The sequence below is a fragment of the Oncorhynchus keta genome, chromosome 34, assembly GCF_023373465.1.
Source record: "Oncorhynchus keta strain PuntledgeMale-10-30-2019 chromosome 34, Oket_V2, whole genome shotgun sequence".
Lineage (NCBI taxonomy): Eukaryota > Metazoa > Chordata > Actinopteri > Salmoniformes > Salmonidae > Oncorhynchus > Oncorhynchus keta.
The window spans coordinates 60292845-60312116 of NC_068454.1; the positions used below are offsets into that span (position 1 = coordinate 60292845).

The window sequence follows — 19272 nt, forward strand, 5'->3', positions numbered from 1 at the left end:
GAAAGTGGTACCTTCAGGCATTTGGAAATTGCTCCCAAGGATGAACCAGACTTGTGGACGTCTACAATTTTTTTTCTGAGGTCTTGGCTGATTTATTTGGATTTTCCCATGATGTCAAGCAAAGAGGCACTGAGTTTGAAGGTAGGCCTTGAAATACATCCACAGGTACACCTCCAATTGATTCAAATGATATCAAATAGCCTATCAGAAGCTTCTAAATCCATTACATCATTTTCTGGAATTTTCCAAGCTGTTTAAATGCACAGTCAACTTAGTGTATGTAAACTTCTGACCCACTGGAAATGTGATGCAGTGAATTATAAGTTGGAAAAATGACTTGTGTCATGCACAAAGTAGATTTATTTTACCAGGTAAGTCGACTGAGAACACGTTCTCATTTGCAGCAACGACCCAGGGAATAGTTACAGGGGAGAGGAGGGGGATTAATGAGCCAGTGGGGATTATTAGGTGACCATGATGGTCAGATTCTGAATTTAGCCAGGACACCAGGGTTAACACCCATACTCTTACGATAAGTGCCATGGGATCTTTAATGACCTCAGAGAGTCAGGACACCCGTTTAACATCCCATCTGAAAGACAGCACCCTACACAGGGCAGTGTCCCCAATCATTTTTTAGACCAGAGGAAAGAGTGCCTCCTACTGGCCCTCCAACACCACTTCCAGCAGCATCTGGTCTCCCATCCAGGAACTGACCAGGACCAACCCTGCTTAGCTTCAGAAGCTATGCTGCTGGCAATAGATGTCCTAACCCGACTTTCCAAAACTATAGTTTGTTAACAAGAAACTGGTGGAGTAGTTGAAATCGAGTTTTAATGACTCCAACCTAAGTGTATGTAAACTTCTGACTTCAACTGTAGGTGAAGTAATCCCATATCGTATAGGCCTACACATACAATTATCATATCCCACTAGTTATACAGTTGCACCAGATCAAGCAATCTTGAATAAATGAATATGTGGTGGGTAGCCTGGCAGTTAAGAGTGTTGGCCCAGTAACTGAAAGGTTGTTTGTTCAAAACCCTGAGCTGACTAGGTGTAAAATCTCTCAATGTGCCCCTGAGCAAGACACTTAACCCCAATTGCTCATGTAAATCGCTCTGGATAAGACCATCTACTAAATGACTAAAATGTAAATGTATGCTCAATTGCATCAAGCAGTCAACATTTTAAAAGGCATGAAAGTCATAAATAACCACAAATACATAGTAGATATGATGATATCGAAATCTTGAGAACATCAGCAAAGACCTCACAGATAACATCAGTGACTTATAGCTCGTATGGGGCTTCCTCGACGGCGCAAATCGAATCAATCACTAGTCTACGCGACTCCGCCCATAAAATAATGAATGGAACGGTACACGGGGATACCGATAGGATATATTCGTGACATCAATGTTAGTCCGTTTTAACTTCAAATTAATAAATTGTCCTAAAGCATGCAAGAGGAAACGGGCGACATGGCCAGGCCTGTTGATCCAGGGCATTTCTCAACATGCGAAGCCCGGTTGGACAAGCACATTGCGGGACTTTGCAGTGTCGATTTCCCGGTAGCTGTGGTTCTTCCAGCCGGTGGCAGTGGAGAAAGAACGGGGATATTGACACCCAAACAGCTCTGCACGTTTCTCAACAGACTTCTGATAAGCTACACACTTCAAACTTTCGAGAGGTAACACTTGAAGTGTCGAATGTTTGCATGCAAATACATATCTGTCCCGTTTGGAATACTGTAGTTTTATGGTCCTGCCCCTTAACCTTGTCACTGCACAAGACAGTGGCCACATGTAAACAAACCATTTCACTGGGGTGCCAAGCTCTTTTATGTTATCGTTGAATAAATGTGAGGTTTTGTAATGTCTCAAATTATCCCATTCAAAAGATCTTTACTGAATCCATCAGGTCACACATTACAATTTTGAGTCTTTCTACAACTTCCAAAAACTTTCTACAACGTCCAAAATAGCCTACTTGTTCTTTATACTACCATGTATTTTTGTTTCAATGTGACCATTTCATTTGAATTTGGTTGAAATAATGTATGCAAATAATTGCACCCGAATGTGTTATGTATGGTAATATAACAAGTCATGACACAAGTAATGAAACAAATATACTCAACAAGAATGATATGTCCTAACCGCAGTGCGAAAGCTGTTGACTTATGACTAGACATACTGTTTCTTTGACAGAGTGCCATGGATCCAAAGCATCGTTGTGGTGGTTGCCAAGGAGAGCTTAGATTTGATGATGTACATTATCCACCGCTTCCACCACAGAAATGTCCTAGTGGTACATGGCGGATCTACTCGCCACAGATCTATATTCAATGGGGTCGGGCCCTCAGTGAGTGAGAGGGTGGTATGGCCCGCGTCAAACCAAAGGTGGTCATCATTCATGATGCAGTGCGTGCCTTTGTGGAAGAGGACTTCCTCTTGAAGATAACGATGGCTGCCAAAGAGCAAGAGGTTTGTACATATTCAAAGTCCTCTATCTCTTCCACCGCGACACAGTCAGTGGGGCACAGACGGAGCGATTCATTGCTCTCAACTGTAGCCATGTGTACCTACTGTAATCCATGACAAATGTAAACCACATTGGCTGATATTAGTGGCTAAGGAAGACACTGATATGTTTAGATGGTGATTCATATTTACATTTTACTAGCTGTGACATGATATTGTTGAAGGCTGGTCACAAAAGTGAGAAGTAAGAGCAGGAGCTCTTTGACATTGGGGCTGACTGTGTGTGTGTGTGTGTGTGTGTGTGTGTGTGTGTGTGTGTGTGTGTGTGTGTGTGTGTGTGTGTGTGTGTGTGTGTGTGTGTGTGTGTGTGTGTGTGTGTGTGTGTGACTGACTCTCAAAGCCGGCAGTCTGGTCTTCATTAACTTGCCAGTATCCCCGATCATGATTAAATGTCAGTCTCCTCTGAAGAGCATGAGATTAATTTTGATTTTAACAACATGTGTAACACACATAACACATGTTTGCTTTCATTCCATTTGCAAGTCATTTTGCCCCCATTACCTCATTGACCATACTTGTTCTTGGCACAATGGGGATTTTCATCCTCAATCACGTCATGGTCACAAGAAAATAGGATCTCAGGAATGTTGTTTAAAAAGCATTGTATGCACAAGCTGTTGTTTGGCTAGTATTTATTGTTGTTATCCAGCCATGTCTAGAACAATTGTGGTAAGCCTCAAGACACAATAGCATCGGAACCATTTGATACATTATGGATTGATGTGTGTATTTGCCATAAAGAATAAGGAAGAATGACATATTCTGTTCCGTTTATTATTTTGCAGGTTGCTGGGGCTATCCGACCTCTGGTTTCCAGAGTGATTGCTACCACATTGGAGGGCTACCTGGACCATTCTCTGGAGAGAACCAAGTACAGAGCCAGTGAGATGCCCCAGGGATTCATCTATGATGTCATCTACCAGGCTTATCAGAGGGTAGGTACTTCTAGGCAGCTCTTGTACACAAAACATTACTTGTAGTCTACCCAAGGTCCAGTTAATAAAAACTGGTAGCCCGATTTTGGGGCTATGTAAAAAAATACATAGCCCCGTGAACCCAGCCTGATCTCACAAAAACTCACATTCTGTTTCAAATAAACAGAAAGTGAATGCATCAGTCAGTCTGTTTGACCTGGCTAAAAATGACTATGTTTACCGTGCACATTTGAATTAGGGATGTGACTGATATAGAACAACCAACTATTGAATGATTTTCTTAAATGGAAATATGCCAACAAGGATGCACCTTGAAACAAAGTCCAAACCAAGCCTTGTACAAGTAGTTAGTTCTCACGTTTAGATAATGATTTTGTGAAGTTGTCTCCACTTCCGGGTCAGGGAAATAGAGAACCTTAGGTGTCTGCAAACCTTTTTCCAAATCGAGCATGTCCTGCAGGTTTTGAATGTTCCCTCTCAATGTCAAATAATTGCTTTAAAAGGTCCCTTGAATCACATAAAATGACAGTCTGAGAGAGATTTATGCTTAAGAAATAATTAATCCCAGCAATGCGACTAGATGACAAAAGACTTTATGATTCTCATACATCACACCAAGTCTTTACAGTCGTCCATTGTTCACCAGATGTGCTCGAACCTGCAGGGTTTCAAGCTGAAGAGATTGTGGTGTGGGTGCCATCATTTTCACTATGTTCATGGTTATGTCTGGGAAAGAAATGACACATTAATATACTCTGGCACTGTGCAGCCTATCACTCCACCGAACAACAGGAAAAGACCTCTTGGCTTGGCAAAGGTAACTTAAAAATAACATTGAAGTAAAGTGGTTACTACAGGTCTAACTGTCTGTGATTTTTTTTAAATTTACATGTGAGACTATTTGAACATCCAAGAATACTTGCGAAATAATAATGGAAATAATTTCACCGTGGGGTGATGTCTCACAAAACTAGAAAAAAAACATGATTTGGGGGATTTTCACAGCAATTTAATCATAGAAGGGTCCTTTGGAGGAATGTTTGTTGACATATATTTGACATTTTTTAAGTATAATTAATATCAAGCTTTACGTCTTGCTCTGTACTATGAGTAGTATTTTGATTTCAATAACAATTTTCTTACAATAATGTATGAAAATTAAAAAATATAAACATGAACTGTGTTTGGATTTGTTACTTGGAAAAACACTCTATTACATATAATCTATTACATTCTCTTTATTTTGATTTTTTTTACGCCATCCATTCAGCACGAAGCTCCACTATATATCTTTCATATGTGCGAAGGTGTAGATTTTCCTTTGGTACTTTTTGCCGTAGTTTGGTCGATTTCATTAGACCTAAATACTTTAGGTCCTTGATGATAAGTAATCCCTTTGATTATATGCCTTTAATTTCAATGCATTATTGTTTTGATTTGATAGCCGGTATTTAATGGCTTTAATATGTAGGCTATGTATCTTTTCGTAAAGCTGCCAGAATGTTTTTGGACATAATCCGTTTGATGTGTTAGATTTACCAAGACATCATTTCGTTGTGATAAAAGGCACATTTTTGAATTGTATTCATCAGATTTTGATTGTTTATATGGAAATTGTGTTAGAACATATTCAATATTTATGTTTTATCGCAATGAGTATAAATGTCTCTTCACACGTATTTGTGGAACAATTCCATATAGGGTGAGTATTGGTTAAATGGGACACAGACAAAAGTAGGACTCTTAAGCTTTGTAATAGATATCTTTAAATATGTACAATAACATAATCAACAATCAATACCCATCAAATACCTAAGTATTTGATGATAAACAATGGGTTCAATGGGTATGACATCATCATTGTGGGTGTGGCATACAACTGATATTTGAAAATAAAAGAAACCTTAACTTGACAACAAATGAGATATTGGCAAAACAAACTAACAGTTAAAACTAAGTAAATATAAATAAACATAGTGTTCTGAGGTAAATCATGTTATAAAACATGAAGGAAGGATATTCACTGTCTCATTACAACATATTTTGTAATGGGATGTAATTGAGAAACAAAATTATTGTAAGTGGTTTTTGTACTACAGTACTCTCACCTTTTTAAAATATTCCAATTTTGGCAGTTTCCCATTATTTTTACAACAATTATTTTACCAGGTAAGTTGACTGAGAACACATTGTCATTTACAGCAATGACCTGGGGAATAGTTACAAGGTATGAATGAGCCAATTGGAAGCCGAGGATAATTATGTGGCCATGATGAGGTCCAGATTGGGAATTTAGCTAGAATGCTGAGGGTTAACACCCCTGCTCTTACGATGAGTGCCATGGGATCTTTAGTGACCACAGAGAGTCAGGACACCTGTTTAATGTCCCATCCAAAAGAAGGCACCCTACACAGAGCAATGTCCCCAATCACTGCCCTGGGGCAAGGGATATTTTTTGTTGTTGACCTGTGTAAAGAGTGCCTTGTATTGGCCCTCCAACAGCGCTTCCAGCATAATCTGGTCCTCCCACCCAGGGACCAACCAGGACCAACTCTGTGTATCAGAGGCAAGCCAGCAGTGGGATTCAGGGTGGTATGCTGCTGCCAATTGCCTACTGTCAAACTGGGAGACCCTGTTACTTTAAAACTGACACTCCCCTAGGTCATTTTAATGGAGAAATACCATTTTGAAATAGATGTTTCCTTAACAGATATCCATTTTCTTAATAGGGTCAAATGTTCCATTTAATTTTCATTAATTCTGCTATCGGCTAGCTTGCTAGCGAAAGCTAGCATAGCTTCATTTTACTTGGAAAGATATGACCTTACCAACATTAAAAACCCTAGCTATCTATGTACATAACCATACAAGAATAGTTCACACCCCTTGACCCTTTTCAAATGTTGTGTCACTGGCCAAGACAATACCTCATATTGTCAAAGTGGAATAATGTTTTTTGAATTGTTTACAAATAAATAGAAAATAAAAAGCTGAAATGTCTTTTCAATAAGTATTAAACCCCTTTGTCATGGCAAGCCTAAATAAGTTCATAAGTAAAAATGTGAATAAAACATGGACTCACTCTGTGTGCAATAATAGTGTTTAACAATTTTCTGTAAGGTCCCTCAGTCGAGCAGTGAATTTCAAACACAGATTCAACCACAAAGACCACAGAGGTTTTCTAATGCCTTGCAAAGAAGGGAACCTATTGGAAGATGGGAAATGGTGTTATAAAAAGCAGACATTGAATATCCCTCTGAGCATGGTGAAGTTATTAACTTACGCTTTGGAGGGTGTATCAATACGGCCAGTCACGACACAAATACTTCCTAGCTCAAAAACTCAATTTTTAGCCCAGTTTCTGGAGAGGAAGGAAACTGCTTGGGGATTTCAACATCAGGCCAGTGGTGACTTTAAAACAGTTACATAGTGTAATGGTTGTGATAGGAGAAAACTGAGGATGGATCAACAACATTCTCCATCTCTTCATTCAAAGACTCAATCATGGACACTCTTACTGACAGTTGTGGCTGCTTTGCATGATGTGTTGTCTCTACCCTCTTGCCTTTGTGCTGTTGTCTGTACCCAATAATTTTTGTACCCTGTTTTGTACTGCTACCATGTTGTGCTGCTACCATGTTGTTGTCATGTGATGTTGCTACCATGCTGTGTTGTCATGTGTTGCTGCCATGCTATGTTGTTGTCTTAGGTCTCTCTTTATGTAGTGTTGTGGTATCTTTTCTTGTTGTGATGTGTTTTGTCCTCTATATATATATATGTATATATATACACTGCTCAAAAAAATAAAGGGAACACTAAAATAACACATCCTAGATCTGAATGAATTAAATATTCTTATTAACTACTTTTTTCTTTACATAGTTGAATGTGCTGACAACAAAATCACACAAAAATTATCAATGGAAATCAAATGTGTCAACCCATGGAGGTCTGGATTTGGAGTCACACTCCAAATTAAAGTGGAAAACCACACTACAGGCTGATCCAACTTGATGTAATGTCCTTAAAACAAGTCAAAATGAGGCTCAGTAGTGTGTGTGGCTTCCACGTGCCTGTATGACCTCCCTACAATGCCTGGGCATGCTCGTGATGAGGTGGCGGATGGTCTCTTGAGGGATCTCCTCCCAGACCTGGATTAAAGCATCCACCAACTCCTGGACAGTCTGTGGTGCAACGTGGCGTTGGTGGATGGAGCGAGACATGATGTCCCAGATGTGCTCAATTGGATTCAGGTCTGGGGAACGGGCGGGCCAGTCCATAGCTTCAATGCCTTCCTCTTGCAGGAACTGATGACACACTCCAGCCACATGAGGTCTAGCATTGTCTTGCATTCGGAGGAACCCAGGGCCAACCGCACCAGCATATGGTCTCACAAGGGGTCTGAGGATCTCATCTCGGTACCTAATGGCAGTCAGGCTACCTCTGGCGAGCACATGGAGGGCTGTGCGGCCCCCCAAAGAAATGCCACCCCACACCATGACTGACCCACCGCCAAACCGGTCATGCTGGAGGATGTTGCAGGCAGCAGAACGTTCTCCACGGCGTCTCCAGACTCTGTCACGTCTGTCACGTGCTCAGTGTGAACTTGCTTTAATCTGTGAAGAGCACAGGGCGCCAGTGGCGAATTTGCCAATCTTGGTGTTCTCTGGCAAATGCCAAATGTCCTGCACGGTGTTGGACTGTTAGCAATACCCCCACCTGTGGACGTCGGGCCCTCATACCACCCTCATGGAGTCTGTTTCTGACCGTTTGAGCAGACACATGCACATTTGTGGCCTGCTGGAGGTCATTTTGCAGGGCTCTGGCAGTGCTCCTCCTGCTGCTCCTTGCACAAAGGTGGAGGTAGCGGTCCTGCTGCTGGGTTGTTGCCCTCCTACGGCCTCCTCCACATCTCCTGATGTACTGGCCTGTCTCCTGGCAGCGCCTCCATGCTCTGGACACTACGCTGACAGACACAGCAAACCTTCTTGCCACAGCTCGCATTGATGTGCCATTCTGGATGAGCTGCACTACCTGAGCCACTTGTGTGGGTTGTAGACTCCATCTCATGCTACCACTAGAGTGAAAGAACAGCCAGCATTCAAAAGTGACCAAAACATCAGCCAGGAAGCATAGGAACTGAGAAGTGGTCTGTGGTTACCACCTGTAGAACCACTCCTTTATTGGGGGTGTCTTGCTAATTGCCTATTTCCACCTGTTGTCTATTCTATTTGCACAACAGCATGTGAAATTTATTGTCAATCAGTGTTGCTTCCTAAGTGGACAGTTTGATTTCACAGAAGTGTGATTGACTTGGAGTTACATTGTGTTGTTTAAGTGTTCCCTTTTATTTTTTTGAGCAGTGTATATATATATATTTTTTTAAATGATTTTTATCCCATCCCCACAGGAGGCCTTTCGCCTTTTGGTAGGTAGTCATTGTAAATAAGAATTTGTTTTTAACTGACTTTCCTAGTTAAATAAAGGTTTTTAAAAAATCATTTAAATAGTAATTGTAATTACTCCACAATACTAACCTAATTGACAGAGTGAAAATGAGGAAGCCTGTACAGAATAAAACATTTTCCAAAACATGCATCCTGTTTGAAACAAGCCACTAAATTAATGCTGAAAAGAATGTGGCAAAGCAAATCACTTTTTGTCCTGTATACAAAGTGTTATGTTTGGGGAAAATCCAATACAACATATTACTGAGTACCACTTTCTATATTTCCAAGCATAGTGGTGGCTGCATCATGTTATGGGTATGCTTCTAATCTTTAAGGACTGGGGAGTTTTTCCAGGTTAAAAAAGAAACGTAATGGAGCTTAGCACAGGCAAAATCCTGGAGGAAAATCTTGTTCAGTATACTTCCCACCAGACACTGGGAGATAAATTCACCTTTCAGCAGGACAGTAACTTAACAACACAAGGCCAAATCTACACTGGAGTTGCTTACCAAGAAGACAGTAAATGTTCTTGAGTGGCCCAGTTACAGTTTTGATTTAAATCTGCTTGAAAATAAATGGCAAGACTTGAAAATGGTTGTCTAGCAATGATCATCAACCAATTTGACAGAGCTTGAAAAATTTTGATAAGAATAATGGGCAAATGTTGCACAACCCATGTGTCGAAAGCTCTTTAGAGGCCTAGGCAGAAAGACTCACAGCTATAAGCTATTCCAAAGGGGATTCTAACGTGTTGACTCATGGGGTTGAGTACTTATCTAATCAAGATATATTAGTGCTTTATTTTTCATATTTTCATGTTAGAATTAGAATGTTAGAATTTTTTCCCCCACTTTGACATTGCAGAGTATTTCGTGTAGATCATTAATTATTAATGTTCCACAAAAATACCTAGTGTTTTTAATACATTTAATTTATCACGAATATATATTATTCACGTACCCTCTCAATGATCCTTCTTTACAATAAATAATTAAGTGTCCCACTTTGCCAATCAAGGTGGCCCAATTTGCCAGTATTGGATGCGTTACTTGAAAAAGTACTATTATAGTATTACAATATTTGAACAAAGTAACTTGTTATATTAATCCATTACTGATACAAGTAATACATTACTGTAATGCGGTATTTTTGTAACGCATTACCCCCAACACTGAAAATGTTTTGATTTTCTATATTTTTTAATATATTGTTGAACAATTTATACTCTGTGGGCATTTCAAAGTTCCAGAGTGGGATCTCTTCTACTGTTAAAGTTATGATCCAATTTGTAAGCATTACAAACAGTGATTGTGAAAATCGATTCAAAACAGTTGCCCTCTTCTGGTGATTTGCAGGATGTGCAATGATACAAGTAAAATGAGGGTTGTGATTGGTTACATTGCCTACTATGACAATTTCTCTGTATAAAATTGTCCATAACATCAAAACTAGCAGAGATCCCACTTTGGAACTTTGATATGCCTGTTGAGTATACTATATTCAACAATATATTAAAACATTTGCCATATCGAAAAGGGTATGTTTTCAATATTCATGTTTCTATTTTTAAATATTCATACATTAATTTAAGAAAATCATTATTGAAATCAAAATGTTACTTATATTACAGAGCAAGTGGCAAAGCTTCATATGAAAAACATTTTTCTTTGTAGCACCTACAGATGAAACATTCTAACGTCTTAAAGGAGGCCTGGGTAAGACCATAATGTCACAAATGTTCCAACTTCAATTCATTATTTCTCAATTGTGCTTTATGATACAAATGTCAAATATGTCAATAATCCTTCCTCCAATGGACCCTTCTATGGATTAAATGTTGGGAAAATCTCCCAAATCATATATTTTTTTACCTAGATTCGTCAGGAATCACCCCTTTGACCAAAATCATAAATGTGTGGATTCTTATCTTAAAATGTAGGCTTATAAGTTTTACATTGTAAGATTTTCTGTCTATCACAAATCCGTCACTGCAAAAATTCACCATATTTACATTTCAACCAGCCCAGATACTTCAGAGCTCTGCTATTTGAACCATGGCTCGATTTAGATGATGATGCAGATACCAGTGTTTTGAAGCCTTGACGAAGAGCCGAAGTACGGTTCCAATTGGAGCCCCATTTGTCTGCAGTTATTTTGGTTCCTGGCACCTATGAATTTTAGATTACCAGGGAGCCCTGTTGGTTTTGGCTTTGACTCTGAAAATGAGAGCACATTCACTATGCAAGTGAAGTGGAGTGTCAAGGCCCGTCAAGTAGCATTTCACTGATAATTAAGACAAATTTGTTGTGATGTAAGTGTATTTGTGAGAACCAGAGACTCTAGCGCGATGGGGAGTGCCCCACCCCCTCTCCACTTGTGTCCATCGAAGTTGGGGAAGTGTAAGGTGTCTGTCAAGTTAGCACTGTAGGACATATTCTGCATGAGCCTCACATTTGTAGTTTGACATGCATTGAGCCTGGCAGAACTCTGGTCTGAAAAGACAAAGGGGAGACACGCTATCCTTGTCCCCAGTGCACGCCTTTGTACTGGGAGAGAATTCTACAGGTTCGATTACCACAGGACGCAGTCATATTTCTCCTTCAGTTCCAGGGTCCTGAGAAAAAGGCCCTCTCTTTTATAACCCTGATAAAATATTGCCCGCATATTATCTCAGGTAGCATGAGTTAGCCTTTGATTTAGCCTTTGTAGTCCACACACAGTATCTTAAAAGCCATGAGCTCATCGCTTATATCACTTTTTCAATGCAATGCGATCTACAGCGCCGGCAATCTGATTCCAATGTGTTCTCACTGCACTGGGCCAAAGTGTTATGAACTAACTTTCCTCTGATTTGGTGTGGCAGGTAGCCTAGTGGTTAAGAGCGTTGGGCCAATAACCGAAAAGTCACTGGTTAGAATCCCCGAGTCGACTAGGTGAAAAATCTGTTTAGATATAACTATGGTTGATGTGAGTTTGTGAGCTATCCTCTTTTGTTTGTCCCCAGAAGACTTTCTCAACTCTGTTTATGAAATAGGAACTAACTCAGTTTGTTATGCATCGTCAACAATCCCACGTCTCTTGTGTCCTGTCCTCATAGTGCAGCAAGTCGGACTTTAAGTTTGGCACAGAGTGCCTTCCTCTGGCGCTGCAGTACTGCAGCACCAATGCCAAGCCCATCGAGGGCCCGCCAACCCTGTGGAAGGTGAGCAAGCCTGGGACACTGGAACTCATTTTGGGACAATACCTTTAAGCCTAAATTAGGCCATTGTCATAGCTCTAGCTGTATTCTTATTACTAGTTTGTTATACAGGGACAAGTACAGATCTGAATTTATACATCTATTGTATTTAATAGTACTTGATATGATGACTGAAAGTAAAGTTTTTAAAATGTTTTTTTATAGCATTGAAATAAGCCAGTAATCGGGTAAGGCATATGAATCTAAATATATTTGCACTAAAATGAACAATGCTTTTTAGAACAGGTTTGATGCTAACATGTTGTTAAACTAAACTTTATTTCTACTGTAGGTGACCTACAAAGGAGATTTGGCTGCAGCAGAGTCCATTGTCAAAGGTATGTATCTGTATATATTTTTATACAAAACTTTGTCATTGTACTGTTTTGTTTGTACTTTATCATCACTTTATCATTGTACTGTTTTTAAGTGCAATATTTCCATGATCGTTGTTTATCTCGACAGTAAAACCACGTACTTTATAGACCTAATGTACGTTAGCACTATTTTCTATACCACATAAGTGACGTAAAGGCATTTTGTCCTGTGTGAGACAATGCCAGTTCAGAATGGAATAGAGTGTAGATGAGAAATAGAATAGTCTTTTATTGTTCTCCCAGGAAGATATTCTACCAAGTCTTGTTTTTAAGTTTGTCAGAAAGTAAGGGAGGGTGTTTGCAGTCTGTGATGTGAATGCCATCTATACAAGTCAGGGCAGGGTAGAGCCATCGTGTTCTCTGCACAGTCAGGGAAACATCCATAAAGTCATCAGTCCTACTCTTTACCTCTGTATGCACCTGGGCCGTCCAACTGGATTATGACATATTGAGCATAGTAATTATACCAAGAGAGCTTTGTGTGTGAATGAATTCATTGTTAGTGTGTGTTGGGAGCATATGCAAGCATACATCTTCATTCATGTGTGTGCGTGTGTCTTTGGCACATCACTTCCCCACGTAAATCAAGTTGAATTGCGAGTGCTGCTGATTTCAACAAATTCTCGCTATGTTTAAAGATGATTATCATTGCTTAGTAATGGAGATTTGCCGCAAAAGTGGTCAAAGTACACTTTCTTTTTCAGAGACTCTCTCCCAGTCGGCCTGTGTTGTCACAGGTGAGTCTGCACAGGCTACAGAGCTGGCCAACGCTCTGCAGAGGCGCATGAACGCTTTGGACATGGTATGGTGATGATTATGACGATGATTACAATTACAATGTTTGTGAGATTTTACATGCGATCATCACATTGATGTTTCTTCCACCCCTCCGACAACACCCCTCTCCCAGACCATGTGAGCTCCGCTTGGGTGGGCCCCGGTTAGACTTGCCATCTGCTGTTAGACCTATAATGGAGCTTGTCTGAAGGCTTCCAAACCCTCCTCCCCCCCATCCCCCCTCTGCCTCTCCACCATTCCACCTCCCCGACATGACGGAAAGCAGATGGCAGTCATATAGTTCATGCCATGGGAATTATCTGATTAATTGAGTGTTCAGGGATGACTCTTCACTACAGCCCATCATGTTGAAGGACAACCAGTGTCCCCATACCGTCCCCGTATGACATATCTCCCGTTCATTCTCAGTCAGGGTGAAGGGGTCACAGGTTGCCATATCGTCCCCACAAATCACATTGCACTTCTCCATTCTCATGAATTATATAACAGACATCCCGGCCTCCTACCATATCGTCCCCACATCGCCGTCGAGTCTCTTCCTTCCTGCGTATATCGAAAAGTATATACATCCTCCCTCGGTAGTTCACAACAGAGGGGGGAAATGCATGGTGGATGAAGTGTGTTGGTGAACCAGGGAGAGCACAGACACACCGACAGCTCATCCTCCTGTGAAGCAGTGCCAAGCCCTTCATCAGGCAGTACGCGTCAAACAGGCAGCGGATCTAGCTGTCGTGGTGCTAGGCAGACCCCGGAGACGTATGGGATCCTAGGAACCTAAGGCTTTGGCTCTGATTGGAACCATCGTTCCTTGCACACGGGTGCCCGGTGGGGTCGTGTTGCGGTGCGCGCGTCTGGGACTAGATACATCCTTCCCAGGGGTTCGAGGGAGATGAAAGGAGAGGAAACGGAGGAGTAAGCTTTGTGATCAGTGCCATTAATGAATCTAATACAAGGGATAAGGGAGGTAGAGCCTGAGCTGGAGCTTGGAGGCGAGCACACAGTGTGGTGTGTGTGCAGGTGGAGGATTTGGCTGCGTGTGTGTTATTGTGGGGAGAATATGATTAGGGGATTCTCATAGCAGGATGAATATGGACGTGATCCCATAATCATAGTGGAAGATACAAAATAAACATGAAATTGTATTAATATGCAATATATTATAAACAATGTTCTTGTTAGCACTTTTATTTCTTGTTCTGTACATAATGTTGGTCAAATATTATTATTATTTTCTTTTTAGGTTTTTATAATTTATTTGTTGCCACAATAACCCCAGATCACTTGTCCTCTCTCTATCTGACATTCCCAGACCGTTCAAACAAACAGCTTTCTTCGCCATTCATAATTTTTGATTTAATAAGTAAACCTATTAGTGCCACATTTATTTCAGTGTCTTGAGACAAAGGAATTGGAATTTTACCACAAAAACATAATTCTGACATTACAGTAGAGCTGCCACTGAAACATCTGCATGTTTTTTAAATTTTTAATTTAGGCTCTGAGTCCATTTGTGTCGGAGCCCAATCTAATAGACATTAGTGTCATGATAGGAAGGGAGGATCTGATGAAGGGAGAACACCTCCATCCCCTCCTTATCTTTAACATTTTGAGCTTGGTATAAGATAGTATTTCATATTCACTCAAGATTAAGTACAGTCTTGGAACACATGAATTATATCCCTCCTTTTTCAAAAATATGAACCTTGACCTACTAGATATTTAGTCATGGACACAGCCAGATAGATGAACAGCTAGGTCGGGACAAAGCTCACTGAACTACACTTTGAGCACTATATTCAAATCATGTCTATCCTTTCTCTTTGTCTGAGTTTCTCTGCATTTCGAACAAGCAGCTCATAGTTTGAAAAAGTAATAGGTAACACTTTATTTTATAGCCTGTTTTAAGCTGGGACTTGGTATTTCTAAGGTCTTTACTAGGAAACAATGTTGGTAACATCTTTCTGAATTGAAACTGAATTGAAACTCATAGTTTGGGGAAGTTCTCTTTTTTTCCTCTGGCAGCCTGGAACTTGATTTCTGCATCGGTCACGAAATCTCTGGTGTGTCTTGTACTTGGTCCTTGACCTCCTGTCTCCTTGGCTCTCCCAGACAGACTTCTTGAACAAACATCCCATTCCAGAATTTCATGCCCAACTAACCTTGTTTAAATCATGTCAGAAAATATAATCTCGCAAATCTACATTTCTGACTGATGCTTTTCCCTCAGAACCCACAAGCGACTTATCTTTCTGGATCAAATAACCCTCCACATGTTTCCCATAACCATTTCATATTTCTAATTGTCGCTGTTATTCTAAACGGTTCAAAGTCAGTGACAAACACAGAGCGTGGATGTTTGTTTCTGTGTTTATTTCCTCTTGTGTATGAAATGTTGGACAGGACCAGGGAAGAATTACTGGGAAAACAGAAGAGATGAACATGAAATGGACACACTGACTGTAGCATGTTGTACAGCTTCATTTCATTTGTATTCAAGGGCTAAATTCGTGGAAAGATACTCAGCTAAAATGTGGTTACAATTACAGTGAACAAAAATGCTTTTACTATTTTGGACTGTGCTGAATTTTGATTCGATTTACAGTGTAATGTCATTTAACTTGGCTCATCTGCAATTCTGTCCCCAGGCTTCTTTGTACGCTTTATCATTCTGCCAGCTCGGAGAGACAAAGAGAACCCAGCAGTGGTTCCTTGTCTCTTTCATTTGTTCTAATGAGCAATCCAGCCATGGAGAGAATTTAGCTTAAGATCAATGGTGTTCAACTCTAGTCCTGGAGCTACGTAATGTATGCTGGTTTTGTCCTTGCTTTCTAATCAGGGACTCATTTATTATTGGGTAACCAGGTGTGTGGACTGAGACTCTCCGGTTGAAATGAATTGATGAAGTGCCAGGGAGAAATTAATTCCTGCATGGAAAACCCTCTTGGACTGTAGTTGAGCTCCCCTGCATTCCAATATAATTTAACAGCACTAACTAACATCACAATTTGGTTTATTTCACGTTTTAATAAAGTATTTCTGCAAAATGTTTCTTTGTGTCTTTCTTCGAGGAGGTGGATGTGATCTCAGACTTGATAAGGAGACGATCTCTGTCAAAAGAGTGGAACTTTATTTGAGTTTCTGTAAGTTTAGGAAAACAGAATATAAGTAAGCCTGTTTAAACACCATGAAAATGCTTTATGTTATTGCCAAAATGTACATTTTGTGCTGTTCAGATAGCCAACTCAACAATATTCCACTCTTTTCTGACAATTGCTTTTAATTTGTATCCAGACATGAACAGTTCTTGCTTGCCTGAAGTTGGAAAAACGCTGAGTGCGTTGGAGGAGGCAGACCGAGCACTCCTGCATCCAGTGGTCATTAGTTGGGTGAGTTGAGTTCACATGGGGATAAATGTGTGAATAGAGCCTCATACTGGTGATTGGGGACACTGCCCTGTGTAGGGTGCCATCTTTTGGGTGGGACGTTAAACAGGTGTCCTGACTCTCTGAGGTCATTAAAGATCCCATGGCACTTGTCGTAAGAGTAGGGGTGTTAACCCCGGTGTCTTGGCTAAATTCCCAATCTGGCCCTCAAAACATCACGGTCTCCTAATAATCCCCAGTTTACAATTGGTTCATTCATCCACCTCCTCTCCCCTGTAACTATTCCCCAGGTCCTTGCTGTAAATGAGAACGTGTTCTCAGTCAACTTACCTGGTAAAATAACAGAAAAAAATATGAATTCACAGTTGCCTTACCAACACTCTTGTTCTGGTACTGTAAATTAGACTCTCTTCGGTTCTCTATGCTTGGGGCTCTTTGCCCCTTACTGTTCACTTTGCTTGTTGTGAGTTGGCCCTGTTGCTTTAAGGATGGACTGTAAGCTTGCGAAGGCCATGGAACCCTCTGATGTTTGGGTATCCCAGTAGCAATCGCATACATTCAGAACAAGGTGAGTTAGCAGTGTTAACAGAGAACATTGTGTATATGGGTGTTGTCTGTGCTTAGTGGACTTAGTGGACGTTTATCATGGCTCAATCAGGTTTCCCACACTGTGAATGAACTTGTGTTGGGTGTTTTCTGAAGCACACGTCTGGCCCGGGCAAGCTCTAGTTTCCTCAAGGTACATGTACTACATGGCCAGCCAACCTTTTTCCACTTGTAAAATGTTCACTTTGCAGTCTACCTCTGGTCCCTCCGACCAAACGATGTTGCTGTTTAGAAACGCTATACCCCACCCCCCTGAGAGCACCACTCCTTTCACTTACCGTTTGGCTCGGTTCAGATGTCAATATCAACCACAGAGCAACATTAACTCATGACAGCTCAAGTAGAACCCCCCGCAATATAATCTAATTGGAACCCAAAATAAATATTTACGGTATGAAGGTCCTATTGGCTTTTTGTGATTTTACCTTTTCACCCCGGCAACAGCACAACTGCCAAAACAAAGTGAGGGGAAAGAGGTACAGTGGGCTTGGGGAAGTTGCATTCTGTTTTTTCTCTAAGCAAGTCTTTACGTCTTCAAAACAACTCAGTTTTAATCATTGCAAATGTCATACAGGATAACTTGATTAAACCGCCTGCCTTGATTTGTGTTGTAAGGCCTTGTTAGGTCTTCAGTGAATCTCTGTGCATGCAAGTACTCACACACACACACACACACACACACACACACACACACACACACACACACACACACACACACACACACACACACACACACACACACACACACACACACACACACACACACACACACACACACACACACACACACACACACAGCTCCTCTCCGGTGGTGTGAATTGGCCCTGGTTCCAGGCTGCATTAAGGTGGGAGCATCGCTCTCCACCACACCACAGTAAATGCATCTGTGTCTGAGTTTTCCCCGCAGCTCTTACTGTGGACCAGATGTCCTTTTCCCAGGTAGAAAACCCTAGGACTCCCTAGATCCAGCACTTTATTAAAAATACATTTACTCCCGGCCTAAGTCGATTTCATGGCAGCTTAATGATGTCCTACATTGAACATCAGCATCATGGGAAGGCTTAAATCCAAACAGAGTTAGCGAGGTGGGAGCTGAATTCAAAACAAAGAGTTGCCTCACAGAGCGATCTCAGAATTTCCCTGACTTAAGTGAGGACGCAAAATCAACAGTGAAGGATATCTGGGTGGCATTAGATGGCACACGTTGTTCTTTCTTGAAGACATAGTCCAGCGTTTCCCAAACTCGGTTCTCGAGAACCCAAAGGGTTGCACATTTTGTTTTTTACCCTAACACTAAACAGCTGATTCAAATGATCAAAAGTGGATGATTAGTTGATTATTTGAATCAGCTGTGTAGTGCTAGGGCAATAAAACAAAATGTGCACCTCTTGGGGTCCAGAGGACCGAGTCTGGGAAACCCTGGCTTAGTCTGTATTATTAAACAATGACCTAGCAATCAGAGTGGGAGATAATCGAGTTTCACAGACAGAGTGCGTGGCAATCGATTCAGTATGTGCCTGGTAATGATCCCGTCTAGACTTAAGCCAAACTGGCACCTTCTCCTGCAGCAAAACAAATCAATAATACCACTTATTTGAATTAAAACAGATGTTGATAGATGACAAGTGACTTACTTTACTTATAGTCATATAATGATGTATAATAGGTTTATAACAGATTAATTAACACATTTGACATTGAGTTTACAACACAAAAATCCAGTATAAGAAGACATAATTGGAGTGAATTCACCCTGTCGAGCGTCAGTCAACAGCCCAATTAGAAATAGACGTTTAGCAGCAGCAGCAGTGTAGACTCACATGCTTTCCCATCCCATGCATGACACACTAAGTGACTCATCAGTGCTGGTTTATGCTGTCTTAAGGTGGGCCCATCTATCTAAATAAACACAGTGAGGCCTTTTCACCTGAACCAGGGG

General features: G+C 40.8%; 1 protein-coding gene across 1 annotated transcript; it reads left to right on the forward strand.

Moving 5' to 3' along the window:
- Nucleotides 1-1361: 1361 nt before the first annotated feature.
- On the forward strand, nt 1362-16379 carry LOC118367417 (D-ribitol-5-phosphate cytidylyltransferase-like). The gene is given in 7 exon segments (XM_035750873.2): nt 1362-1693; nt 2214-2353; nt 2356-2489; nt 3332-3481; nt 12029-12133; nt 12462-12507; nt 13251-16379. Coding segments are annotated over 7 exon segments (912 nt in total). The 5' UTR covers nt 1362-1463; the 3' UTR covers nt 13358-16379.
- The last annotated feature ends 2893 nt before the right edge of the window (nt 16380-19272 follow it).